This window comes from Parasteatoda tepidariorum, chromosome 2, assembly GCF_982258835.1.
Source record: "Parasteatoda tepidariorum strain Cologne lab strain chromosome 2, Ptep-v5.0, whole genome shotgun sequence".
In the NCBI taxonomy this organism is placed as follows: Eukaryota; Metazoa; Arthropoda; class Arachnida; order Araneae; family Theridiidae; genus Parasteatoda; species Parasteatoda tepidariorum.
This window is the reverse complement of record NC_141756.1, coordinates 99,144,109-99,169,210: the sequence shown is the minus strand read 5'-3', so window position 1 is coordinate 99,169,210 and position 25,102 is coordinate 99,144,109. Positions and strand designations below refer to the sequence as shown.

Here is a 25,102-nt window from a genome sequence, read left to right as displayed (position 1 = left end):
ATCAATATTTAATAATATATTGTATTATTTTTCCTGTTTATTTATTTATATATATTTTTTACATTTATATATATATATATTTTCGTTCTTCAAATAAAATTTATCAAAACTCACTATAATATCGTGTTCAATATTTATCATTATGTATAATATTCGGGATATTATCTTTATGATATGTTATATGTTATCGATAATATTTCAACGATCACGATATGATGATCACGATATCACAGTATTTGACAATTATTTTCAAAATGAACGACGTATTCAATATTTATCGTTGTTAACGATCACCATATTGTCCATTTATGTGTATTATCGGTAACCGATGACTTATGTACTTGGCTTCATGGTCTCTATAAACCTATTACCATTATTAGTTTGTTAAATTTCCCATATTTAAGAATTTCAATAGATATCTCCATGCACATGTATTGCAATAGATAATCTCATTTTTATTTTTATCGGTATTAATCTTAAATGCATAATTCGAATGGATGGACGATTTTAAAATTTCTTTTAAAAAAAGAGATTAATAAACAAAATTAGTTTAAAATAAATTTAATAGGACTCATTTTATCTGAGCCTTTGCTGACCATAGTTGATGTCTAATCGCAGATAACCTTTGCTACGCGTGTCGTGTTTGCACAGTGGCATGCATAGATTCGAGAAAGCCCGAGGCGATTATGCAGATCCCGTGGTTGCAGTTACAGTGAGGGAATTTCAAAACCCATTTTTGTCTTGAAAAGTGATCCCTGCAGTAAAAAAATGAATTTAAGTGATATTTAATCATAAAAAACGAAGGCGCTTGGTTGAGTTAGAGAAAATTTTATTTAAAAATTGTCGACGTACCAATGATCGGCTGCTTTGAACCTCCTCTGCCAACAATCGGAAAAAAAGTTAAATTATTTATATGTTGCATCTTACTTTCTTCATCTCTGTCTAGTGCCACCACTATTTGTGCTAAAAATGCCTTTCCAGCTTCATTTCAAGTTTTTTTTTTATTACTAGAATTACATTTCAATGCAAAAACTTAGTCTTACCATTTTAAAACCCTAGATTACTTAGTAATCTGCGTTTCCAGGGCTTTAATTAATATTAGGGATGTAACGAATATTCGGAGGCCGAACAGCAACAGTTCTTTTTTTTTAAATCAGTAATAAATATTGTTTTTATATATAAATAAATTTAGTTATTATTAAGAATTAATCAAAACTTAGCTATATTATTGGTACGGGATGAAGGGAGAAAATATAACAGTTATCTATTAGAAATACTTTAGACAAAAAACTGACTAACTGCTATAAAAAAGTTGTAAAGTTGAAAAACAAAATACTATTAGTTACACCACATGTGTGGGTACGGAAGATCTTCTTGAAGTGCAAGTAGCCAATTCTTCAAATTTCGTTTTTTCATTTGCCTTCCAATACAAAAATTTGCAATCACATGAATTTTAGAACTTAACAAATATGTGTAAAAACTATTTCTGATAACGTATAGTAAAAAATGCTATTTTAGATTATTCTTTATTTAATCTATTCTAACTCAATTAAAGAATTTTGATCGAAAAATATTTTTCTGAAAAATATTTTGCCTAATATTTTGCTACATCCCTAATCAATACATGATAGATAAGGGCAGCATTTCCTTTTTGAAAGATAGGGATGTTTGTTTTGATTTTTTAAACATCGCAAAGAAAAGCGAAGTAAACGAATTCTTAAAAAAGCTTAGACATAACTGTCTTATTTGGGAGATAAACAAACATTTGATAAATCACTTCGAACCACTATAATAATAACTTTCGTAAAAATTATGTATCTCGCCAAGGTTAGAAAAAAATAGGACCAGAGAAAAAAAAAGGCTTTTCTTATTTATTTACTTTTCAGATGTATCGATGTGTGTTAGGCTTTCTGTTGTTGTTATTTTTTATGGTTGTTTAATTTCTATTAATGGTTAGGCAACCACCATACTTGTTAACTTTAAAATATTTTTGCAGGGGTCGGGGTTGTCTTGAAACTTTAGACAGTTTAGATCAGTGCTCCCCAACTTTTTCGTCACCGCTGACCAGTCAACGTTTGATAATTTTTTCACGACGGAGAGCGAACGTTGATTTTGTATTTCAGATAGCTTTGATTCAGTAATTTTAAAATAATTAGACATACCTTCAAATTAAAATACAATTACTTTCACAAGAGCCGTGGTGGCTCAAGAGATAGAGCTCCCGACTCGGCTTCGATCCCAGGGATAACTTGGCGATGCTAATTCCGCACCCGTCTCGCACCGACCACAGTGCTGACATAAAAGTGGTAGACATATCATGGGTTAAAGTACTCTTGCCGTTTGGCTAACCACGGCAGGTTTTCGTGGTCTTCCTCTCCATGTAACGCAAATATGGATTAGTTGCATAAAAAGGCCTTTCATGAAGGCCAATTTCTCCCAATAATTGATCCAGGAGTTTCCTTGCCTTCTGGATTGGGTTCAAAATTACAAGGCTACGGAGTTGAACATTTTTAGTCGTAAGCCCGAAATTGTGTCAGCTGTGTTCAACGGCGGTTATAAAATAAAATAAAATAAAATAAAATAAAATAAAATAAAATAAAATAAAATAAAATAAAATAAAATAAAATAAAATAAAAAATTAATTTCATAGTATTGTTGCGGCTTTAGGAAACTTCGTCTCAAGACTCCCAGTTAACCTCTTGTCCATAGATAGCAGCATGAGCCCCCCTCCCCCCCCAAAAAAAATACACACCACAATGAATAAAATAATAATAGATAATTTAATCTTCCTTGGGCGGTTCTGTACCATTTGATTTACGGACCGACACCGGTCCGCAGTCCAGGGGTTGGGGACCACTGGTTTAGGTAACCCGTTAGATAACGAGTTATTAATGGGATGATTCGGTGATTAGTGTGTTATTAATGAGATAGAGTGCTATTAGTGGCTCTCGACTCACGTGTTAAAAGGATTACGCGAGGACCCTACTTTAACCCCTTAACGCACAGATTTTTTGAAAAAAAAACCGGCCAAATTTTTTTTTATGTAAAAAAATTGATTCCTCTCCTGGTTCAACTTTTTTTTTGGTGGACAATTTGGGTATACTGCGCTTTTGGAAAAAGGCTATATTTTATTCTTGAATAAATAAGTATTTTAAAACTTACAATAATTGTAAATGATAAATATCAATAAAACAATTTTCAATAGAAGAAATTTTTTTTTCTCAGCTTTCACATTGTTATTTTCAATTCTCGAAACTTGTACGTCGTTAAATATGTTTTTCAAAACATTAAACAGGAAAAGGTGCTTGTGACAAAATAATCGCCAAGTTTGTCCGACTTTTGGGCCACAGTAGCACACAAGGAAGAAAAAAACAAAAAAAAAACATCACTGAAGGCAACCAACTCTAAGGGTATAACTCGTATCCTCCTGGACAAGCATTATTATTGTTTTTTATTTACTTATTTATTTATATTTAATTTTGCAAGTTTATGCAATTTTTTTGGCGCTTTGGCGATTGTAGTTGTATAGTTGGTCCGAATTGGTACCGATATGAAAATATATCCGTTAAACACGACTGTTTTCAATTTTGATACGATGCGTTTTTTCCGATGCATTTAACCGTTTTTATACAGTTGAGACATCCTGAACGAATAGGCTAAAATGGCTCTCTCTTAGAATATAATATCTTAAAACAGGCATGTTGGAAAATATCTATCTAATATTCTAAGAGAAAATTAGTTACTAATAATATGGAGTGTAAATAATTCTCTTAAAATACTACTTATCACTTTTCATTTAAAAAACACTGTCTAAATTTACAACGTCAATCTTCTGATACTAGTATAAATCAATTAGTAAACATATACAATAATACTTAAAAAATATTGAAATGTATACGCATATTAAAAATGACTTTGTGCTTAATTTATTAATGCTTGTTTTATTTTCTATTAAAAAAAGTAATTACTTAAAAGAAATTTCTTAAGAAAATTAATTACTTAAAGGCCTATTAAGGTTTGAAATGAAAGACCGCTCTACATTCAAATTTATTATGATAAACTATACTTTAGATTTTAAACAATTTAAAAATTATTACTGAAGATTTTCTTGTTTTATTCAAAAAGTGCTTAGACTTTTGTAGATGGCAAATTGCACGCTTTTTCTTTAAATATTTTTACCAATCTTTGTACAATAACGAGTAAATTTATTTAATTTTTTCTGAAAACTATTTAATATTGTGAATCAATTATAAACATCATGATTTCCATATCTTCTATTCATAATAATTTAAATCGTATATTCTAAAACACGAATCAAATATTAAAACGTTTACGTTAACCACTACTTAAAATCTTAACAAAATTGTATAAATGTAGTCAGTATAACAAATAGTTTGTAGCATCAGTTTTAATTTATCTGGAATATGTGTCTTTGCCAAGTAAATTCTGGGAAAGCTGAGCAACAAAAACGAGTGAAAAAAAAAAGATACATACTTTGTTACTAAATGAAATGCTTTAATGTATGCATGCATCCCGTGAATGATTTCTTGTGTCTTATATGTCACAGGCAACACTAATGAATGTGTTGCTCATTCATTAAATGGTGTCATTTTTGAGGAATCGCTTTGAGGTTTTGAATATTTTTATCCCCAGCTTCCTCAGAAAAGATTCGTTTGATTCCAACTGATATTTATGTTTTTTCCAACGGGAATATTAATTTGATAACTCGAATGTGCGCATTTTTTGTGATATATATATATATATATATATATATATATATATATATATATATATATATATATATATATATATATATATATATATATATATATATATATATATATATATATATATATATATATATATATATATATATATATCACAATAAATAAATACAAAAAGGACAAAAAGAAAAAAAACGAAGAAAATTAAGAAAAACAATAAGTTTTATTTACTGCGCATATGTTGCAAGTAAATAGAACTCATAAAATAAGTTCAAAATGTAGAGAAAACATGGAAAAATTACAGAACAATACAAATATTTTTTGTTTTAAAAATTTTTTCCCGGATTTTTATTATTTTTTTTTCTTTCCCCCCTTTTTTTACTGTTTTTGTTTTTCATCTATCAATAAAAGGAACGAAACGGTGCTTCCTAACTTCGCTCGATACAGAAAAAATATTCTGCCCAAGTAATAGTAGACTCCTCAACAAAATCTTCATAGAAAATATCCAGGATATGTTTATTTGCTATTTTGTATATAATAGCTCAGATTGGAATTACCAATCGTTATATATATTCTAAGAAAATAAGAAAATTTTGTTGTCTACTAACTACTACTTGGGCAGAATATTTTTCAGTATCGAGCGAAGTTAATAAGCACCGTTTCGTCCGTTTTATTGATAAATTTAAGCGGCAATAAAACAATGTCTCGCTCTTAAATCAAGTCATATCCTTTCCTCGGATAAAAGTCATAAAAATCTAATTACATCATTTATTTGAAAGAGAGAGAGAGAGAGATTGCCTTAAACAGACAATGAGGTCTTTCCTCCTGGAATACCACGTGACCTATACACAAGGCGTCAGTCTCCTTTCTCAGCTTTCTTTTTAAACTCTGGTTTCCGATCTCCAGTTTTTTTTCTTTCTCTCTATCTATTTTTTTTTCCCGCTCATGTGTCATATCACTTGAAGAATCGAAGGCACATATTTTAATGTCATTATTCATAGCCGAGAGGTTGCCGCCCTTACTATGTCATGTGACATTTCACAAAAAAAAAAAAAAAAAAAAAAAAAAAATGGAAGGATGACATGGTGGGTGAAAGAGCGAGGTGTCGTTTTAAACGAATAATTTATTTGGGAGGACAATTTTATCAAAGACATTTTAATTTATTTCTTGTTTTAAATTATTTTTAAAAAATTTATTATTATTATTTTAATTTTTAAATACTTTCTCCGTTTTTTTTCTCTATTTTTACGTCTTGTCGCACACTATATTTTTCCGCATTGAACAAAAATTGCTTTATTTATTTATAATTTATTTGTTTGCTTTTTATACACTATCTCCGCTTCTTACGTTTTTGCGTCTTACCACATACTAGATTTTCCCGCATACTACTAAAATTGACCTTTAGTTATTTATTTATTTTTTTTTTAACTGTTAATCCGCTTTTCCTCTTTTTACGTTATGTTGCACGCTATATTTTTCCTCATATTATTAATATTGATCTTTAATAATTTATTTGTTTATTTATTTTTGAACACACTCTTGCCGCACTCTTGAGTTTTCCGCATACTACTAAAATTGATCTTTAATAATTTACACACTATCAGTTATTTATCTTTTTGCATCTTGCCGCATACTCTAGATTTTTATACATACTACTCAGGGGTCTGTCCAGACATTTTGTGAAAGGTCCTTTTTTTGTAAAATTGTGAAAAAACTATTCATAATTTGTGAATATAAAATAAGTGTTAAGTCACATTCTTTCAACCAGAGTCCTGCTTTTGTGAATAGGATCCTGTTATTTAGTATTTAGCCTATACTGCTCAACACATAATATTCATTTCAGACGAATAATGGAAACAAATCACTCACATTTTTAATAATTTCAATTGACATATTTTAAATAACACAACTTAGTAATGTATCACTTTTAATGTGTTACGCAATAAGTAAACTTAAACAATTCTTAAATTTATAATATTTTATTAAAAAAATTGCCAGAAATTAATTTTTATTTACATAATATTTTATTAATTAATCTTATGAATAAATATAAATTGATCAATTATTTATTTACAAAAAAAAATATGATTTAATATCAATAAGAATGTGCACACGATGTTTGTAAAAGTAGAAATATTTTTTAATTTTTACTACATTTGGAATTTAAACTTAGGGAAACTTGGAAAACTTAATTTGTCTCGAAACGTCTTTCTTCCCCCCCCCCCCTCCTTGAAGGGTTTATTATTCGATTAACAAAACAATAATGAAGATAAACAAATTTGTGAAAGGTCCGATTAAAAGATAAATTATTTTGTGTGAAGGGTCTATTTTTATGAAAATATATTTTGTGAAGGGTCCGTTAACGGACCCAAATTTCTTCCAAACAGACCCCTGCTGAAATTGATATTTTATAATTTATTTGTTTATTTATTTTTGTACAGACTATCAGCTATTTCTCTTTTTGCATCTTGACGCACACTAGATTTTTCCGCAGACTACTAAAATTGATCTTTAATAATTTATTTGTTCCACTCTTTCCCTTTTTGCTTCCCCAAGTCAAAATTTTTGATGATTTTCCATTCATGGGACCAAGATAATCTTGATGGTAACCATCATCTCAATGTAGAAATTCGGACTGATTTATGATGGTCCAACATAAGAATAGAAACTTGTTTTGATGTTTCTGTTCATGTTGAATCATCACGAATTTCCATCATAGTATCTTAGAAATGAAATGTTGGAATGATCATGAACAACCATCATCCCAATATACGAATTCGGACTGATTTATGATGGTCCAACATAAGAATAGAAACTTGTTTTGATGTTTCTGTTCATGTTGAATCATCACGAATTTCCATCATAGTATCTTAGAAATGAAATGTTGGAATGATCATGAACAACCATCATCCCAATATACGAATTCGGACTGATTTATGATGGTCCAACATAAGAATAGAAACTTGTTTTGATGTTTCTGTTCATGTTGAATCATCACGAATTTCCATCATAGTATCTTAGAAATGAAATGTTGGAATGATCATGAACAACCATCATCCCAATATACGAATTCGGACTGATTTATGATGGTCCAACATAAGAATAGAAACTTGTTTTGATGTTTCTGTTCATGTTGAATCATCACGAATTTCCATCATAGTATCTTAGAAATGAAATGTTGGAATGATCATGAACAACCATCATCCCAATATACGAATTCGGACTGATTTATGATGGTCCAACATAAGAATAGAAACTTGTTTTGATTTTTCTGTTCATGTTGAATCATCACGAATTTCCATCATAGTATCTTAGAAATGAAATGTTGGAATGATCATGAACAACCATCATCCCAATATACGAATTCGGACTGATTTATGATGGTCCAACATAAGAATAGAAACTTGTTTTGATTTTTCTGTTCATGTTGAATCATCACGAATTTCCATCATAGTATCTTAGAAATGAAATGTTGGAATGATCATGAACAACCATCATCCCAATATACGAATTCGGACTGATTTATGATGGTCCAACACAAGGGCGGCGCCAGTAGGGGGTCAGGGGGGGCTGGAGCACACCCGTCGGGCATGGCCAGCCCCCCCATCGGGAAAAATTTAAAGTCTCGTCGGGAAAATAGTCTGGTCACATTTTTTTTTCTAAAAAATGTCAAAAATTCATTTACAAATGCCTAATAAAAATTTTTGTAGTTGACTTTTTATTTATTTATTTTTAAGAATTAGTAACAAAATTTAGTAAAATATGTTGTAAATTCTATGTAATTGTAGTTTCACTGCACTACTCCTAACTTTGCTCATACATTGTTAAACTAGAGTCCGGATGCGATTAGACATGGTTGGAATTGAAGACTTTTGGAAGACCCATAGAAATTCTTTCCCCTCAAACACATCTTGATTTTCTTGGAAACTTATCTTTCAAACTGCTATTCTTTTTTCTCGAGAACTGAGGAGGGGATAGATAATCACCCCTCTTTACTGGGAGAATAACTGACAAAAGCCTGAGGGACAGAGAGAGAGAGAGGCAGGTCCTTTACAAATTCTTTTTTATGTAACATGTTTATTAATGGTTTATGGGATCACATAATTGCTTTGTGAAATTTTCAAGCAAAATGAAAGTAAAAGAATAAAATAAAAAAAATTCAGTTTTAATTTTTTCATTTTTTTAATACTTTTAAATGAGGAAAATCATTTAATTATTCGGATTCAAGGTTTATATTTTAATCAACGCATTAAATAAGCAGTCGGGAAAAAAAGAAAAACAAACAGTAACAAAATATTTGTAATTTATTTTAATTTTTTTGGCAGATTTAATTTATTATTTTTTTTATTATCATTTTCTTAGTAGTAAAAAGATTGTTGATTGACTCAGAGAAACAATTAAACTGTCCGTATTCAATATCTTAAAATATATATTAATCAACATAATAGATTCTCATTGACTTATTTTATGTACAGTGTATGAAATGGAAAAAGGAAACTCCTTCTGATGGGGCCCCCAAAAAGTCTAAAATCTCATTGCATTAATTTTTTTTTTTTTAAATTGTAACTCATTTATTATTCATAACTCAAGAGGGCCACCAGATCCCACTTTTTTCTTCTTTTTTTAAAGTTTTATTCAGAGATTTATTCAGATTATTTTTTCTTTTTTACATATTTGGATGCTTTTCAAAATCTAATCGAAGTGCTTACAAACATAAAATTGTTATTCTTCACTTTTCTAACCAAAAGAGCAATAAAACGCTTTTTCTACTGATGAAAATATCCCCACTTTCGTAGCTACCACCCACAGAGTTGTTAAATAGCCTCCTCACTTTACACTGTGAGAATATGTTTTTAGCTTCTTGATATTGCCTAGGGGCTCTTTCCTCCTAACTTCGGAAATATCAGATATCCACAGAAACACCCTTTTGTTTGATTTCTGGTCATAAATTTCTAAGAAGAAAACATTTCTAGGGCTGTAGATAGGGGGAGGGTCTTGTTAGAATCTGTCTTGAGATTTCCATACTGTCCTTAAATTGGGACTCGTTCCATTCAAATTTTTCTCTCTTACAAAATTTAGAAGATATTTTTTCTAATTTATTATAAAAGCTTTCTTTCCTTTAATCATCCTAAATGTTTCAACTAGCATAATTGTTTACTTTATTTAATTATTGTAGTTGATTTAATTCTGTTATTTTTCAAATCAATCGTAAGAGAATGAAATAGGAATTTCTATATCAACTTTTTGTAGGATATTAAGAAGACATAAATCTTTCACATGGAGGTAAGCAAATGTTTCTATTAAATCAATTTTGGTAAATCAATCAAAACGTGAAAGATTTGAGCAGTTTTTTATATATACATTGAGATTTTTTTGTTTTGTTTATTTATTTAAATGGCGGGCCACTATTCAATTCCCTCTTTGACTGGCCTGTTTGCCAAAACTCTTGATTTGGTCTGTTCCGGATAAAATTGATATAACAAATGTAATTTAATTTTAATTTTACTTACTGCTAATAGACAGAAACAACATATGATTTTGTTTAATAGAGCATTGAAATCAAATGATCATCAGCTAAAAAAATGTTAAAACATGAGAAAAAAATTGTCTAAAACTCCTATATGATCAAATTTTCCATGTTTCCCCTAAATATGAAATATGTTTAATTTGTAATATTATAGTTCGTACACGAAATTAATTAATTTAGTTAGCTTACGATTTTATTGTTTATTGATCATTCTATTTTTAACTCCTTTTTGTTGTTATTATGTGTTTAAAGTTAATAAGGCTTCTCATTTTTTTTCATTAATAAGGCTTTTAAATTTCCTAATCAAAGTCGAAGCAATTTCTTAAAGTTATAAATCGAAACTATATATAAAAATTTGACAGCTTTGTTTTTATTTTAACAGTGTGCATTTAATTTAATGAAATAAAAATAAATAAAGAAGTGGAAAAAATGTAAATAAATGACTGAATAAAATAAAAAAACTTCGTTGTCATATCATCTTTTGAATAATTTGAGTATTAATAAGTTATATAAAAATAAGCAAATTTTTAGTTTAAAAGGTAAAAAAAAAATTTGATTTGTTTAAAAGGTAATTATGCTCCATCATTCGATCATGAGACTATTTAATATCTGTTCCTAAGGATCAGAATTCCTTTTCATTTTACTTTATTGTAAAAATGATATATACTTAATATTTTCATGTGATATGCTGCAGTTTTAAATACCTAAGAGATGATTGAAATTGTCAATTCAAAAATCAATTAATATTTAAACAATTAATACGTAAAAAAATAATGGTCGCAAGCAAATTAATATTAAGTAAGAACGAAACAAAAATGATATCAATATATGCTGAATCACTAGTGAGACAGGTGGGATGAACGACATCGAAACCAATTTGATTGAATAGTAAAACTAGAAGGTGTTTCTAAAATCCGGAAATCAATCAAGCTTCAATTTTTTTTTCTTTTTTTTGTCACGAAATTTATCAGGGGCTATTCGTTAGATTTCAATATGTGTTATGTTTTTTCATAGATTAAATATTAAACATTAACAAATATTTGTCTTTTAAAACCTTTCACTCTATAATAATTATTAATTCTATAATAATCTTATAATAATTATTCTATAATTGTAATTCTAAAACTAATTGCTAATTGATATAAAGCGTTAGTGTGTATATATTAAATGTTTTCCATCGGCGGAACCCCGACATTACGATTAAAGTTTATTAAGGTAATTACGAATATTATAACCTAAAAACAGACTATTTTTAAAATATTTAATTCGTGGAATGTAGATTTTTCCTCGTTTTACCATTTTCAATCTTAAATAAGGTTTTATATCCGACAGTTAAGTTTGCAGTCCTTGAGTTATATCTAATCTAGTTTTGAATAATTTTTGGTGTATATACATAAGCTGAAAATGAATAAGATAAGCCGAATTATGGTTTACTTCTAAATGAACTGAAGATACTTGTTATAAACGTTAAAAATGGTAATTTGGAAAGCATTTTTCAAGAATGTCAAGTATCCAAATGACTTAATTTATTGAATTTAAAAGAAATTTTTAAAAAATATCCGCAAGGCAGGTTTGTATATTTGGGGCTGATGATTATGAAATCTAACACAAAACTGTGAGATCGGGGGCTCTATTCCAGCTGATGGCAGTTTTTAATTATTATTTCTTAATACTGAAAAATGTTTTTCGTATTTTTTTAAGTATGCATGTTAATAACTAGCAATTTAACAATTATTTAAAGAACTGGAAGGCTCCGCTACCTGTTCATTTTGCTCACTAACCCTCGTGGTTGCTTCTGCATTCATTGCAGGTTTAGAGGAAAAACGGTTTATTTCCCTTTTTTTCTACAAAAATTACGATTGAATTACCATTTACATTTTGAAGGTGATTAAATTTAAGTAAATCAATAAAATTGGTACCAATCAATAAAATTGGAAAATTGGTACCTGCCGCAGAGTTATTACTCAATAAAGTTAGACTCAAGGGATAGAGCATTCTCCTCCGAATGAGGTGCACCGAGTTCGAATCCCAGTGATGGCTGAGTGATATGAATTCCACACCCGGCTTTTACCGACCACAGTGCTGACGTGAAATATCCTCAGTGGTAAGCGGATCATTTCTTAGAGTTCCCTTGGTATCAGACTTACCGTGGGAGGATTTCGTGGTTTTCCTCTCCATGTAACTCAAATGCGGGCTATCAAAACGTCCTCCACGAATGCAAAAATTTCTTCCACTACTTGATCCTGGAGTTCTCTTGTCTGCTGGATTAGGTTTAAAATTACAAGGCTACGGAATTAAACATTAGTAGTAGTATAAGCTCGAATTTTTGGAATTTTTTCTAGTTGAGCATAAATTTTTTATTGTTTGAGTAGAATATTTAATTGAGAACACTGTAGAATCTTATGATGGATGTGCATATATTGTTTATTTATTCAGATATCACTTTTATATTTTTTCTTTGTTAATATTTGAATCATGATAATTTTTTTATCAGAACAAATATGTCTATGTCATATTAATTATTTTTCGTATATTAAAAATTATTGCTTATTTTCAAAGTTATCTTAGCCCCCCTGTCGGGGCATTGCTGACCCCCTGTCGGGCTAAGTCTAGCGCCACTCTTGGTCCAACATAAGAATAGAAACTTGTTTTGATGTTTCTGTTCATGTTGAATCATCACGAATTTCCATCATAGTATCTTAGAAATGAAATGCTGGAATGATCATGAACAACCATCATCCCAATATAAGAATTCGGACTGATTTATGATGGTCCTACATAAGAATAGAAACTTGTTTTGATGTTTCTGTTCATGTTGAATCATCACGAATTTCCATCATAGTATCTTAGAAATGAAATGCTGGAATGATCATGAACAACCATCATCCCAATATAAGAATTCGGACTGATTTATGATGGTCCTACATAAGAATAGAAACTTGTTTTGATGTTTCTGTTCATGTTGAATCATCACGAATTTCCATCATAGTATCTTAGAAATGAAATGCTGGAATGATCATGAACAACCATCATCCCAATATAAGAATTCGGACTGATTTATGATGGTCCTACATAAGAATAGAAACTTGTTTTGATGTTTCTGTTCATGTTGAATCATCACGAATTTCCATCATAGTATCTTAGAAATGAAATGCTGGAATGATCATGAACAACCATCATCCCAATATAAGAATTCGGACTGATTTATGATGGTCCTACATAAGAATAGAAACTTGTTTTGATGTTTCTGTTCATGTTGAATCATCACGAATTTCCATCATAGTATCTTAGAAATGAAATGCTGGAATGATCATGAACAACCATCATCCCAATATAAGAATTCGGACTGATTTATGATGGTCCTACATAAGAATAGAAACTTGTTTTGATGTTTCTGTTCATGTTGAATCATCACGAATTTCCATCATAGTATCTTAGAAATGAAATGCTGGAATGATCATGAACAACCATCATCCCAATATAAGAATTCGGACTGATTTATGATGGTCCTACATAAGAATAGAAACTTGTTTTGATGTTTCTGTTAATGTTGAATCATCACGAATTTCCATCATAGTATCTTAGAAATGAAATGCTGGAATGATCATGAACAACCATCATCCCAATATAAGAATTCGGACTGATTTATGATGGTCCTACATAAGAATAGAAACTTGTTTTGATGTTTCTGTTAATGTTGAATCATCACGAATTTCCATCATAGTATCTTAGAAATGAAATGCTGGAATGATCATGAACAACCATCATCCCAATATAAGAATTCGGACTGATTTATGATGGTCCTACATAAGAATAGAAACTTGTTTTGATGTTTCTGTTAATGTTGAATCATCACGAATTTCCATCATAGTATCTTAGAAATGAAATGCTGGAATGATCATGAACAACCATCATCCCAATATAAGAATTCGGACTGATTTATGATGGTCCTACATAAGAATAGAAACTTGTTTTGATGTTTCTGTTCATGTTGAATCATCACGAATTTCCATCATAGTATCTTAGAAATGAAATGCTGGAATGATCATGAACAACCATCATCCCAATATAAGAATTCGGACTGATTTATGATGGTCCTACATAAGAATAGAAACTTGTTTTGATGTTTCTGTTCATGTTGAATCATCACGAATTTCCATCATAGTATCTTAGAAATGAAATGCTGGAATGATCATGAACAACCATCATCCCAATATAAGAATTCGGACTGATTTATGATGGTCCTACATAAGAATAGAAACTTGTTTTGATGTTTCTGTTCATGTTGAATCATCACGAATTTCCATCATAGTATCTTAGAAATGAAATGTTGGAATGATCATGAACAACCATCATCCCAATATAAGAATTCGGACTGATTTATGATGGTCCTACATAAGAATAGAAACTTGTTTTGATGTTTCTGTTCATGTTGAATCATCACGAATTTCCATCATAGTATCTTAGAAATGAAATGTTGGAATGATCATGAACAACCATCATCCCAATATAAGAATTCGGACTGATTTATGATGGTCCTACATAAGAATAGAAACTTGTTTTGATGTTTCTGTTCATGTTGAATCATCACGAATTTCCATCATAGTATCTTAGAAATGAAATGCTGGAATGATCATGAACAACCATCATCCCAATATAAGAATTCGGACTGATTTATGATGGTCCTACATAAGAATAGAAACTTGTTTTGATGTTTCTGTTCATGTTGAATCATCACGAATTTCCATCATAGTATCTTAGAAATGAAATGCTGGAATGATCATGAACAACCATCATCCCAATATAAGAATTCGGACTGATTTATGATGGTCCTACATAAGAATAGAAACTTGTTTTGATGTTTCTGTTCATGTTGAATCATCACGAATTTCCATCATAGTATCTTAGAAATGAAATGTTGGAATGATCATGAACAACCATCATCCCAATATAAGAATTCGGACTGATTTATGATGGTCCTACATAAGAATAGAAACTTGTTTTGATGTTTCTGTTCATGTTGAATCATCACGAATTTCCATCATAGTATCTTAGAAATGAAATGTTGGAATGATCATGAACAGATCATGATCAGAATTCGGACTGATTTATAATAGACCAACATAAAAAAAAAATTGTTTAAATGGTATATTCCTGAGAACCAACAATAATTCCCACTAAACCATCATAAAAATGTATAGTTGAAACCATCATGGACCATCGCGGATCATCATGGATTGTTGATCCATGAGAGTCAAACTTCTCTTAATCCATCCATGTTAACCATTATAGTATTAAAGTATCATTTTCCATCATGGAATGATGGAGAGTTTGCTGGCATATCAAATACGTGAACACGTAATGATAATTGTTGGATGATGGTGACCATCAAATGATGGTGGACCATTATGAATCACACTGAAACCAACATAAACCATCATCATTTTTTGATGGGACCATTAAGAATTTCGTCGTAAGTTGCCACACACACTAGATTTTTCCGTATTCTACTAAAATTGTTTTTCCATTTGTTTATTTTTTTAAAATTATTTGTAGTTTAACTATTTTTTTGATTCTTAATTCAATTATTTGTATTTTAATTATTTATTTTTATAATTTATTTATTTTTTTAAACACTGTTATCGAGTTTAAATAATTAGTTTGTTTATTTATTTTCATACACTTTACTAAAAAAATAGTATATTTCCAGGGGTCTGTTTAGAAGAAATTTGGGTCCGTTAACGGACCCTTCACAAATTTGTTTATCTTCATTATTATTTTGTTAATCAAATAAACCCTTTACAAGGCAGAAAACAAGAAAGATGGATGTAAACGAATTAAGTTTTGTCTTCGGCAGACGATTCTTCCATTATTCGTACGAAATGAATATTCTGCGTTCAGCAGTATAGGCTAAATACCAAATATTTGTATGTTGCATTTCTAGTTTGGAAGCAGCAATTGTTGTTTATATTTTAAAATTAAATTTTTTTAATTATAATTTTACAGTGTTGAGCATAATCTTGTATGTCTTTACAATTTAAAAACTCCTTGAAAAAGTTTTTTTTTTGCAATAACGGACCCTATTTGCACAAATTCATAAAAAAGGACCCTGGTTGAAAGAATGTGAGTAATTTTTTCACAATTTCACGAAAAACGGACCTTTCACAAAATGACTGGACAGACTCCTGGTTTCTGTGCCTGACTTCGTAACTTAAATTTTCGACGATCTGGGAAACATCCCTGAGGATAATCCGAAGACATGCCATCACAATTTTGATCCTCTGCCGAGGGGATGGCACCCTCGCTTCGGTAGCCCGACGACCTGCACGCGAAGTCAAGCACTTTACGGTAGAACAGTTTAACGAGGACCAATACCGCACACCTTCGGCCCCTACGCAGACTGATCCAAGGGGTCACCCACCCGCACACTGACTGCAGCCAGTTATGCTTGACTTCGGTGATCTGCTGGGAACCGTGTCTTAACGATCAGTTCACTGCGGGACAATATAAATAAAAAGAAGAAACACGATATGGGAATTCAGAGCCTTTTACTCTTATTTTCTTACGCAAGGAAGTGCATTTTTTTTTTTTGTTTGCACTCTTATTTAATCCAATGTAAAAAGTAAATAAATTAAATAAATAAAAAAACAAAAGACGAAAAGAAAAATTATCAAAAAAAAAAATTGTTGTAAAAGAAATCTTTCACAAACTAATTATTTACACTTACTAAAACTACTAAATTACTTAAACTTACAAACTAATTATTTCAAGATTATTAGAAAGATTCAATTAATAAAGCTAAAATAATTTCAATTTTCTTATTTATGATTATGTATTGCTCTTCCCGATGACTAACATTAGCAGATTGAAGAAAACATATTTTTAGAAGTTCATGTCATATAAAGAACTTTTCTTCGGTACTTATCCTTTTTGAGGGAGGAGTTTTCTGATCTAGAATACCGTTATCACAGTACTTAGTACATTTGGAATCTATTGGATCAACATCAATTACTGTAATACTAGTAATAACAAAATTAATTTGGCGTCCATTATAGAAGGGTGTTTTTTTTAATTATTTTTCTTTGTAGATTACAGCAAAATGCAACGATATTGCACGGTAAGCTTGAAAATATATTATTTAAAAAAATTTCTCGCAGGCTGTAATAGAAGGTTCTAAAAGTATTGTAGATTAAATTTGACTGTGGCCAATGTAAATAGTATTATTTTATTCAAAAGGGAGAAAAAAGATGAAAGAAACACCAAACGATATTTAATTACGTTAGATCTTTCTTAAAGAAGGAGCGGGGATTCAAAAGCAGGTCAAAGACTTCAAATGTCGCTACAAATAGACAATATCATTTGTTTTTCACATTGATTATTTGTCTCTTCGTTATCGCCGTGATCGTATAGTGGTTAGTACATTGCGTTGTGGCCGCAATAACCCAGGTTCGAATCCTGGTCACGGCAATCTTTTTGCATGTTTTTATTTATTTATTTTTTGCTCTTTTTTTATATCTATTTACGAGGATGTTTGCAGAAAAAGTGGTAGAATACCTACTTTTCAAAGTATTTTTATTAAAATCCGTTATCTTCAAATAATTCTTATCTTCTTTAAAAAGAAAAAAAAAATTGTGCTTTTCAAAGTACTTTTGCTTATCATCAAGAAGATTTGTTATCTTCGAAGCATTATTATAATCATTATTATAAGTTTTACTTTTCAAAACTTTACTATTATCTTTAATATTTATTCTTAGGCACACGTTAACCCAGGTTTGTTAACACGTTTAACTGCTGTCACAAATGCATATTATTTGATATTGATTATTTGTCTTATCGTTATCGCCGTGATCGTATAGTGGTTAGTACATTGCGTTGTGGCCGCAATAACCCAGGTTCGAATCCTGGTCACGGCAATCGTTTTTCATGTTTTAATTTATTTATATTTTGCTTTTTTTATATCTATTTGTGGGGATATTTATAACAAAAGTGGTAGAATACTTACTTTTCAAAGCATTTTTACTAATATCCGTTATCTTCAAATAATTCTTATCTTCTTTAAAAAGAAAAAAAAAATTGTGCTTTTCAAAGTACTTTTGCTTATCATCAAGAAGATTTGTTATCTTCGAAGCATTATTATAATCATTATTATAAGTTTTACTTTTCAAAACTTTACTATTATCTTTAATATTTATTCTTAGGCACACGTTAACCCAGGTTTGTTAACACGTTTAACTGCTGTCACAAATGCATATTATTTGATATTGATTATTTGTCTCTTCGTTATCGCCGTGATCGTATAGTGGTTAGTACATTGCGTTGTGGCCGCAATAACCCAGGTTCGAATCCTGGTCACGGCAATCGTTTTTCATGTTTTAATTTATTTATATTTTGCTTTTTTTATATCTATTTGTGGGGATATTTATAACAAAAGTGGTAGAATACCTACTTTTCAAAGCATCTTTATTAAAATCCGTTATCTTCAAATAATTCTGATCTTCTTTAAAAAGAAAAGAAAAAAATTCGGGGTTTTCAAAGTATTTTTACTTATCATCAATTTTTATCTTCAAAGCATTATTATAATCATTTTTAATAGTCTTACTTTTCAAAATTTTACCATTATCTTTAGTATCTGTTCTTAGGCACAAGCGTCTTATTAGGTGTTGTGGCCGCAATAATCCAGGTTCGAGTCCTGGTTTCAGCAAACTTCTCGAATGTTGCTTTTATTTTTTACAATTAAAGAGATACTACATCAGAAGTAACAAAATATGTAAGACTTTCTCATCTTTCTCATTGTTCACCACAAATAATTTGAAATTAGTAAAAAAAAAACGTATTCCTGAACTATGTTGATATATTTTAAAATTTGATAATACCGATAAAAAAAAAATTCTTAGAGGAATAAGGAAAATAAGAAGGAGTAATGATTTTCGAATTGTTCATTAATTTGATTAACGTTGTTATGAAAAAGTATCTTTGATGTATGTCGTAAGCACCATGCCTTGAGAAATGGCCGTTTTTTTGATTTTCAATCCAATTACAGGTTTTTATAATATTAATAAATGATATCAGACAAGAATGTTTTTATTTCAAACGAAATTTTAACTATCAAATGTTTTTGACATTACAACTTACCTTCTGTATTTATTCAAAGTGGTATAAAAATTGCAATCCTCATACTTTCCTGTTTCATAAAATTAAAAAGTGGCAGCAAACTTATTTTATTTTTAATATTCATCCTATAGAACCAAATCATTCATTCGCACCGCAATCTAAAGAAGAATCGGACCGTAATCGTTATGGTGGGAAAAACAAAGCTCCGTCTTTTTGGATTGAACTATTGCTGCTATTTATCAAAAATAGTTAACTGTATCACACAACTAACACTGGTTTATTGAATTACACAACTCACATAGATTTAATTGAACTACATTATTTTCACAGGTTTAACTCTATTTTACGATCTACACAGTTTTAACTCTATTTCACAATCTACACAGTTTTAACTCTATTTCACAATTTACACAGTTTTAACTCTATTTCACACCTTACACAGATTCAAACGTATTGCACAACTACACAGGTTAACTACATTATTGATATACTATAGTGAACACGAATGTCTTGTTTTTTTTTTCAAGAAAAATTTTAAGAATGAAATAATTAAGTTACCAGTTTTTTTCTTTTCGAAAAAAAAATTTATCGGAACGTTGGTAATGGGTTCAATAAGCTTTTAAGCTTTATGAAACAAGAAATGAATATTGAGGCATAAATTATGCTACCGCTTAAATAATAAATAATTCGCGAGAAAAATCGGAAAATTGTTTAAAATTTGAAAAATTCAAAACAGCAATCACATTCACATGACTTACGAGAATTAGCCTTCAATCAGCTTTATGAAACAAGAAATAAATAGCGAGGCATAAATTTTTCTGCGGCTTAAATAATTCGCGAGGAAAATCGGAAAACTGTTGTAAATTTGCATGTGAATTAACATTCAATCAGCGTTATGAAAAAAGAAATAAATATCGAGGCATAAGATTTTCTACCGCTTAAATGATAAAAATAATTCGTGAGGAAAATCGGAAAAGTTTTTTGAATTTGATAAATTTAGAGCTAAAAAATAGAAGTTAAATATTTAACCTCAATAATGTGTCAACATTTCCGGAGATTCTGGAGTTTCAGAACTACTGTTCTAAAACTAACTTTCACTCTCAGTGTGTCATTCTCATTTTACAACGTGTAAACAAACGCTCAAAAGATTTCTTCTCGCAATAAAGCTCGTTCCATAAACACCGGAAAATAGCTGTAAAACATATTTAACATCTTTTGCGACGGCTACCATTAAGTGAAATAGAACAGTTACATGGCCCCATTGGACTATCGCCAACAAAGACAGAGCTTAAAGACGTCCCATAAATTACCCCTTCCGCTTATAAAAACAGTTGATTTCGGACAAAATAGCTTATAATTTTCACCGCGGTGGCTTTTATACAAGTGAGCAAACCTCACGGACCGTGAAAACAATTGGGAAGACTGAAATCGTTTTCGCAATGAAAGATAATAGAGTCACGTGATGTGGGTAAGAAATTCATTGCGTTTAGACGCAGTTTTTATCCAATCTATATCATCCAGTCTTACGTCCGGTGTATGCGTAGGTCGATTCCTATGTAATTTTGCATAATTTATTTATTATTAGTTTTTAATTTTGAGAAACGAACATGCCGGTACTGTAAAAGCATCTAATTTGGTGATATAAAAAGCTTCGATTTATTAATTTACGTAATTTAGCACTTTCAATCCACGTAGTTTAGTCATCATGGTGGCATAATTTATTATTTCATTATTAGTTTTTATCTTGAAGAAATCATAAATGTAGAAAATTAGTTTTTATCTTGAAGTTTTTATCATGTCGGTCCACCATAAAGGCTTCTAATTTAGTAACGTAAAGCTTCTAATTTGGGTCTGTTATCATAGAATTGTAATTTTTTTAAATGCTTAACTTATGTTAAGTGCGCCAAAAAAAGAAGACTGACTACCCTGAATAAATTTTGATTTATTGATCGGATATTCAAGTTCCAGAACTCAAGCTTAATGGCTCAAGGGGCTCACCTCAAATATGTTACTAGTGTAGACGAAATTTTAAGTTACAAAATCAGGCACAAAAACGTACTTTCTCTGAATAAACATACTTTTTTCCCGACGGATTCGGATTTCTGATCTCCAACATATAGGGGGTAGCCACAATCTGAGAAATATGGTCACCATAGTTTGGCCAGGAAAGCGATCCAAACGTTAGGATCCCATTATGTTAATTTTACTTTTTGCGCGTTTCGCCATATCTCGAGAACTTTTTAAGCGAATTGAAAATTTTTTGCAGTCAAATATAAAATTTGTTTCTACAAAAGTTCCATGCAAAAAATAAATTTTAATAAATATAGTCGTAAAAATTTAGTTATTTTAATAATAGTTGAAAAAATTTCGAATTGTAAGGTATAAAATTTCTTACTTCATTTTAAAGTATGTTATTTTACACGGCAAAGTACAAAATTCGTGCGAAATCGGTCGAATAGTTCCCGAGAAATCAAATTTTAAATATACGACTTTTTTAAAATTCGATCCATTTTTAAACTCGAACCCATTAAGTGTGAGTCCTTGAACTTGAAGATTCAATCATTAGATTAAAACTTATTGAGGATGGTCTTTTTTTTTTAGCGTACTGTACAATCTGATAAAATAATCACTTAATTTAAACATTTATGTACTATGTTAAAAAAGGAAAAAAAAACGATCGTCTGAGTTATTTTGATCTTTACAGGATAATCACATAATATGATACAATCTTAATTGTTCGAGTGCTTAACCTTAAATTATCACATAATATGATACAAGATTATGATACAGAATACATATGATATGATACAGGATTATCACGCTTAATTTATCACATAATATAAAATATTATGATACAAGATACAGAATAATCACATAATATGATACAAGATTATGATACAGGATACAGATGATATGATACAGGATTATCACGCTTAATTTATCACATAATATAAAATATTATGATACAGGATACAGATGATATGATACAGGATTATCGCACTTAATTTATCACATATTATGATGCAAGATTATGATACAGGATACATATGATATGATACAGGATTATCACATAGTATGATTCAATCTTAATTGTTCGAGTGCTTAATCTTAAATTTTTTAAGTAACATGTATGGATGCTATTTTAAATTGTAGAATCAGAAATAAAAAGCTACTCTCTTTTAATAGATATACTTTTTTTCTGTTGTTGATGGATTTAGATTCTTAATCCTCCAAATAGAAGGGCTGTAGCCACAATCTAGAAAATATGGTCTTAATAGCTCAGTCAGATGAGCCGTAATTTCATTTTTTGTGTACTTAAAAACTTCACTTTTATTTATATAGTTTTATTACTAGCTTCATTGCTCAGAAGGTTGATTTCGTTCAAATTTTGAATTTCGTAATTAAATACTACTACGCTCTAAATAAAGTTGAAAATCGTACACCTCCCAATTCAAAAGTTTTCCGTCCAAAATAAATAATAAAAATTATAAATTATTATCAAAAGCTTTATTTTACATGGAATTATTTTTGGAGTAAAGGAGTTTTATAATTGTATGTAAACATATTTTGATTCGTTTCAACAGTTTTAAAAGATATAGCAAAATACACGATAAGCGAAATAAACGGTAAACGGCACCAGCTTTTTTAATTTTAATATTTTTTCAGATTCCCCATATTCATTCCCCATATTTTTGGAGGTGACCTAATAAAAATTTTTGCATTATTATCGTTATACCAAAATTTTTAATATTGCATTATTGATCATAAAATTGCACAAAATATTTTTGCCTGAATTTTTTTTATCCCACTCAATCCTTGTCCTTCTTTACAATTTAATTAGAGCAATTTTTAAATTCTGAGTTAAAATTTTTTTTGCCGATCTTAAGATAATGCTTAAAATAGTAATTAATTTTTAGTGGTCGGTAATTTTGAAAAAGGATTATAAAAATCAGTCATGATGATTTTTTTCAAATGTAGTTAATTTTTTAGTGGTTGATTAATGAATTTGAAATGAAAAAAAAAGCAAATTAGGTAATTTTTTTCAACATAAATGACTAGTTAACTTAAAGTGTTTTGCTAATTTTAATAGCAGATGATAAAAACCGATCGTATTAAAAAAAAACGTCGTTAACTTTTAGTTGTTAATTTTAAATTTGATTGATAAAAATTTGTCGATTATTGTCACAATTTTAATAATTAAAAGTAATAAATTTAAAATACTCTATAATTTATAATTCTCTATAATAGTAAATTGAAATAAAAATTGATGATAAAAGACCTACTATGTTGATTATTTTAAATAGTCAATTTTGAGTGGGTGGTTGATAATTTTATGAGTGGGTGACAAATAATTGATTACATTAAATGAAAAAAAAAAAGTTTTATTTTTAGTAGTAGCTATTACAAGTGGGCCATTATCTTCTAGTGGTTATTATGATCGACATAACGTTAACGACAATTTCTCCTTTTATAGCTTTATTCTAATAAACCAGTTTTTCTTCATGCCTTATAAAGGAAATGCAATAAAACACCAACAAATACCAATCAATCTCGGCATTTCCGACAGTTAGGGTTTGTTTATAAGTATGCATTACTCATCATTCAGCGAAACATCTTTGCTGTTTTTACTGATAAAAAAACCCTTCTCTGCATTCAGCTTAATTATTATCAAATTTCTGTTTAAATTTCGAGATGTTATTTGAAAAATGAGTTGATGAAACGAAGTGAAATAACTATCCAAATTAATACGCAATGAATCATTGAGGATGAAGTTGTATTTAATGGCCGCGCTGTTTAAATAGATCATAAAATAATGGATTTTTCCTTGATTGTACGTAGTTTTGACAACCAGTTTCGACGACATTGCTGTTTAAGTCTGATCTAGGGCAAAATTAATGGTCGCCATCGTTCAGAGGGCTACTAAATATTAAAAATGGCGATTACAATTTTTTTTGTAAATCGCCAATTTTTTTTTTTCATTCTAAAATGCACCCTTTGTGCTCCAAAAACAGATTTTTAAATTCTGATAATATTTATTCCGGAGATGCGATGGCTCAGTAGGGATAGAGAGTTCGCCCTCCAATGAGGTGAACCGGGTTCGAATCCCAGCGATGGCTGGTCGATACGATTCCGCCTCCAGCTTGCACCGACGGAAATATCCTCAGTGGTAGATAGATCATGAGTTAGAGTTCCTTTGCCTTCAGGTTAACCGCGGGAGTTTTCGTGGTCTTCCTCCCCATGTAACGCAAATGCGGATTGGTTCCATCACAAAGTCCTCCACGAAGGCCAATTTCTCCCACTACTTGATAAAGGAGTTTCCTTGTCTTCTGGATTGGGTTCAAAACGACAAGGCTACGACGTTGAACATTAGTAGTCGTAAACCCAAACATTGGGTCAGCTGTTCAACTGCGGGTATAAAATAAAATAATATTTAATCCGAAAAAAAAAGACTATAAATAATTCACGGAGCGTTCAAATTATATTACACTGGTTCAAAATTTCAGGGGGTCTGAATTCTGCTATTAAAGTTTTCATTCGATTGCAAGTTAATTCCATATTACTCTTTTTAATTTATAGCCAATAATATATAAAATTATCTAATTTATGTAATTTCATCATCATGGTTACAGTTATTTTAGAATTGTTTCATTAAGAATAAATTTTATGTTTGTTCATAAACCTAAAATTTGTGTTGTATTATTGGTTCAAAAAGGAAAAAAAAATCGAACCCCAAACTTAA

The 25,102-nt window shown here is 29.9% G+C and overlaps 2 protein-coding genes and 3 non-coding genes across 6 annotated transcripts in view; 4 read left to right on the top strand and 1 right to left on the bottom strand.

Moving 5' to 3' along the window:
* The window catches only part of LOC107440333 (WAP four-disulfide core domain protein 1), a 54,988-nt gene that overhangs the window by 1,231 nt on the left and 28,655 nt on the right, over positions 1-25,102 (top strand). Inside the window, exon 1 of one of the 2 annotated variants that reach the window (XM_087157848.1) lies at positions 20,693-20,830. The exons of the other annotated variant lie outside the window; for it this stretch is intronic. Coding sequence (XP_087013974.1) covers positions 20,825-20,830 — 6 coding nt within the window. The 5' untranslated portion in view covers positions 20,693-20,824. Of the gene's footprint in view, positions 1-20,692; positions 20,831-25,102 lie in introns of those variants that run through there. 2 annotated transcript variants of the gene reach the window in all.
* LOC107440334 (uncharacterized) overlaps positions 1-25,102 on the bottom strand; it is a 56,107-nt gene that overhangs the window by 27,506 nt on the left and 3,499 nt on the right. The gene's annotated exons all lie outside the window — the stretch shown is intronic.
* Positions 17,647-17,718, top strand: TRNAH-GUG (transfer RNA histidin (anticodon GUG)). Its single transcript has one exon. It is a non-coding gene; the product is annotated as a tRNA-His (tRNA).
* Positions 18,093-18,164, top strand: TRNAH-GUG (transfer RNA histidin (anticodon GUG)). Its single transcript has one exon. It is a non-coding gene; the product is annotated as a tRNA-His (tRNA).
* TRNAH-GUG (transfer RNA histidin (anticodon GUG)) lies at positions 18,537-18,608 on the top strand. The gene has a single exon. It is a non-coding gene; the product is annotated as a tRNA-His (tRNA).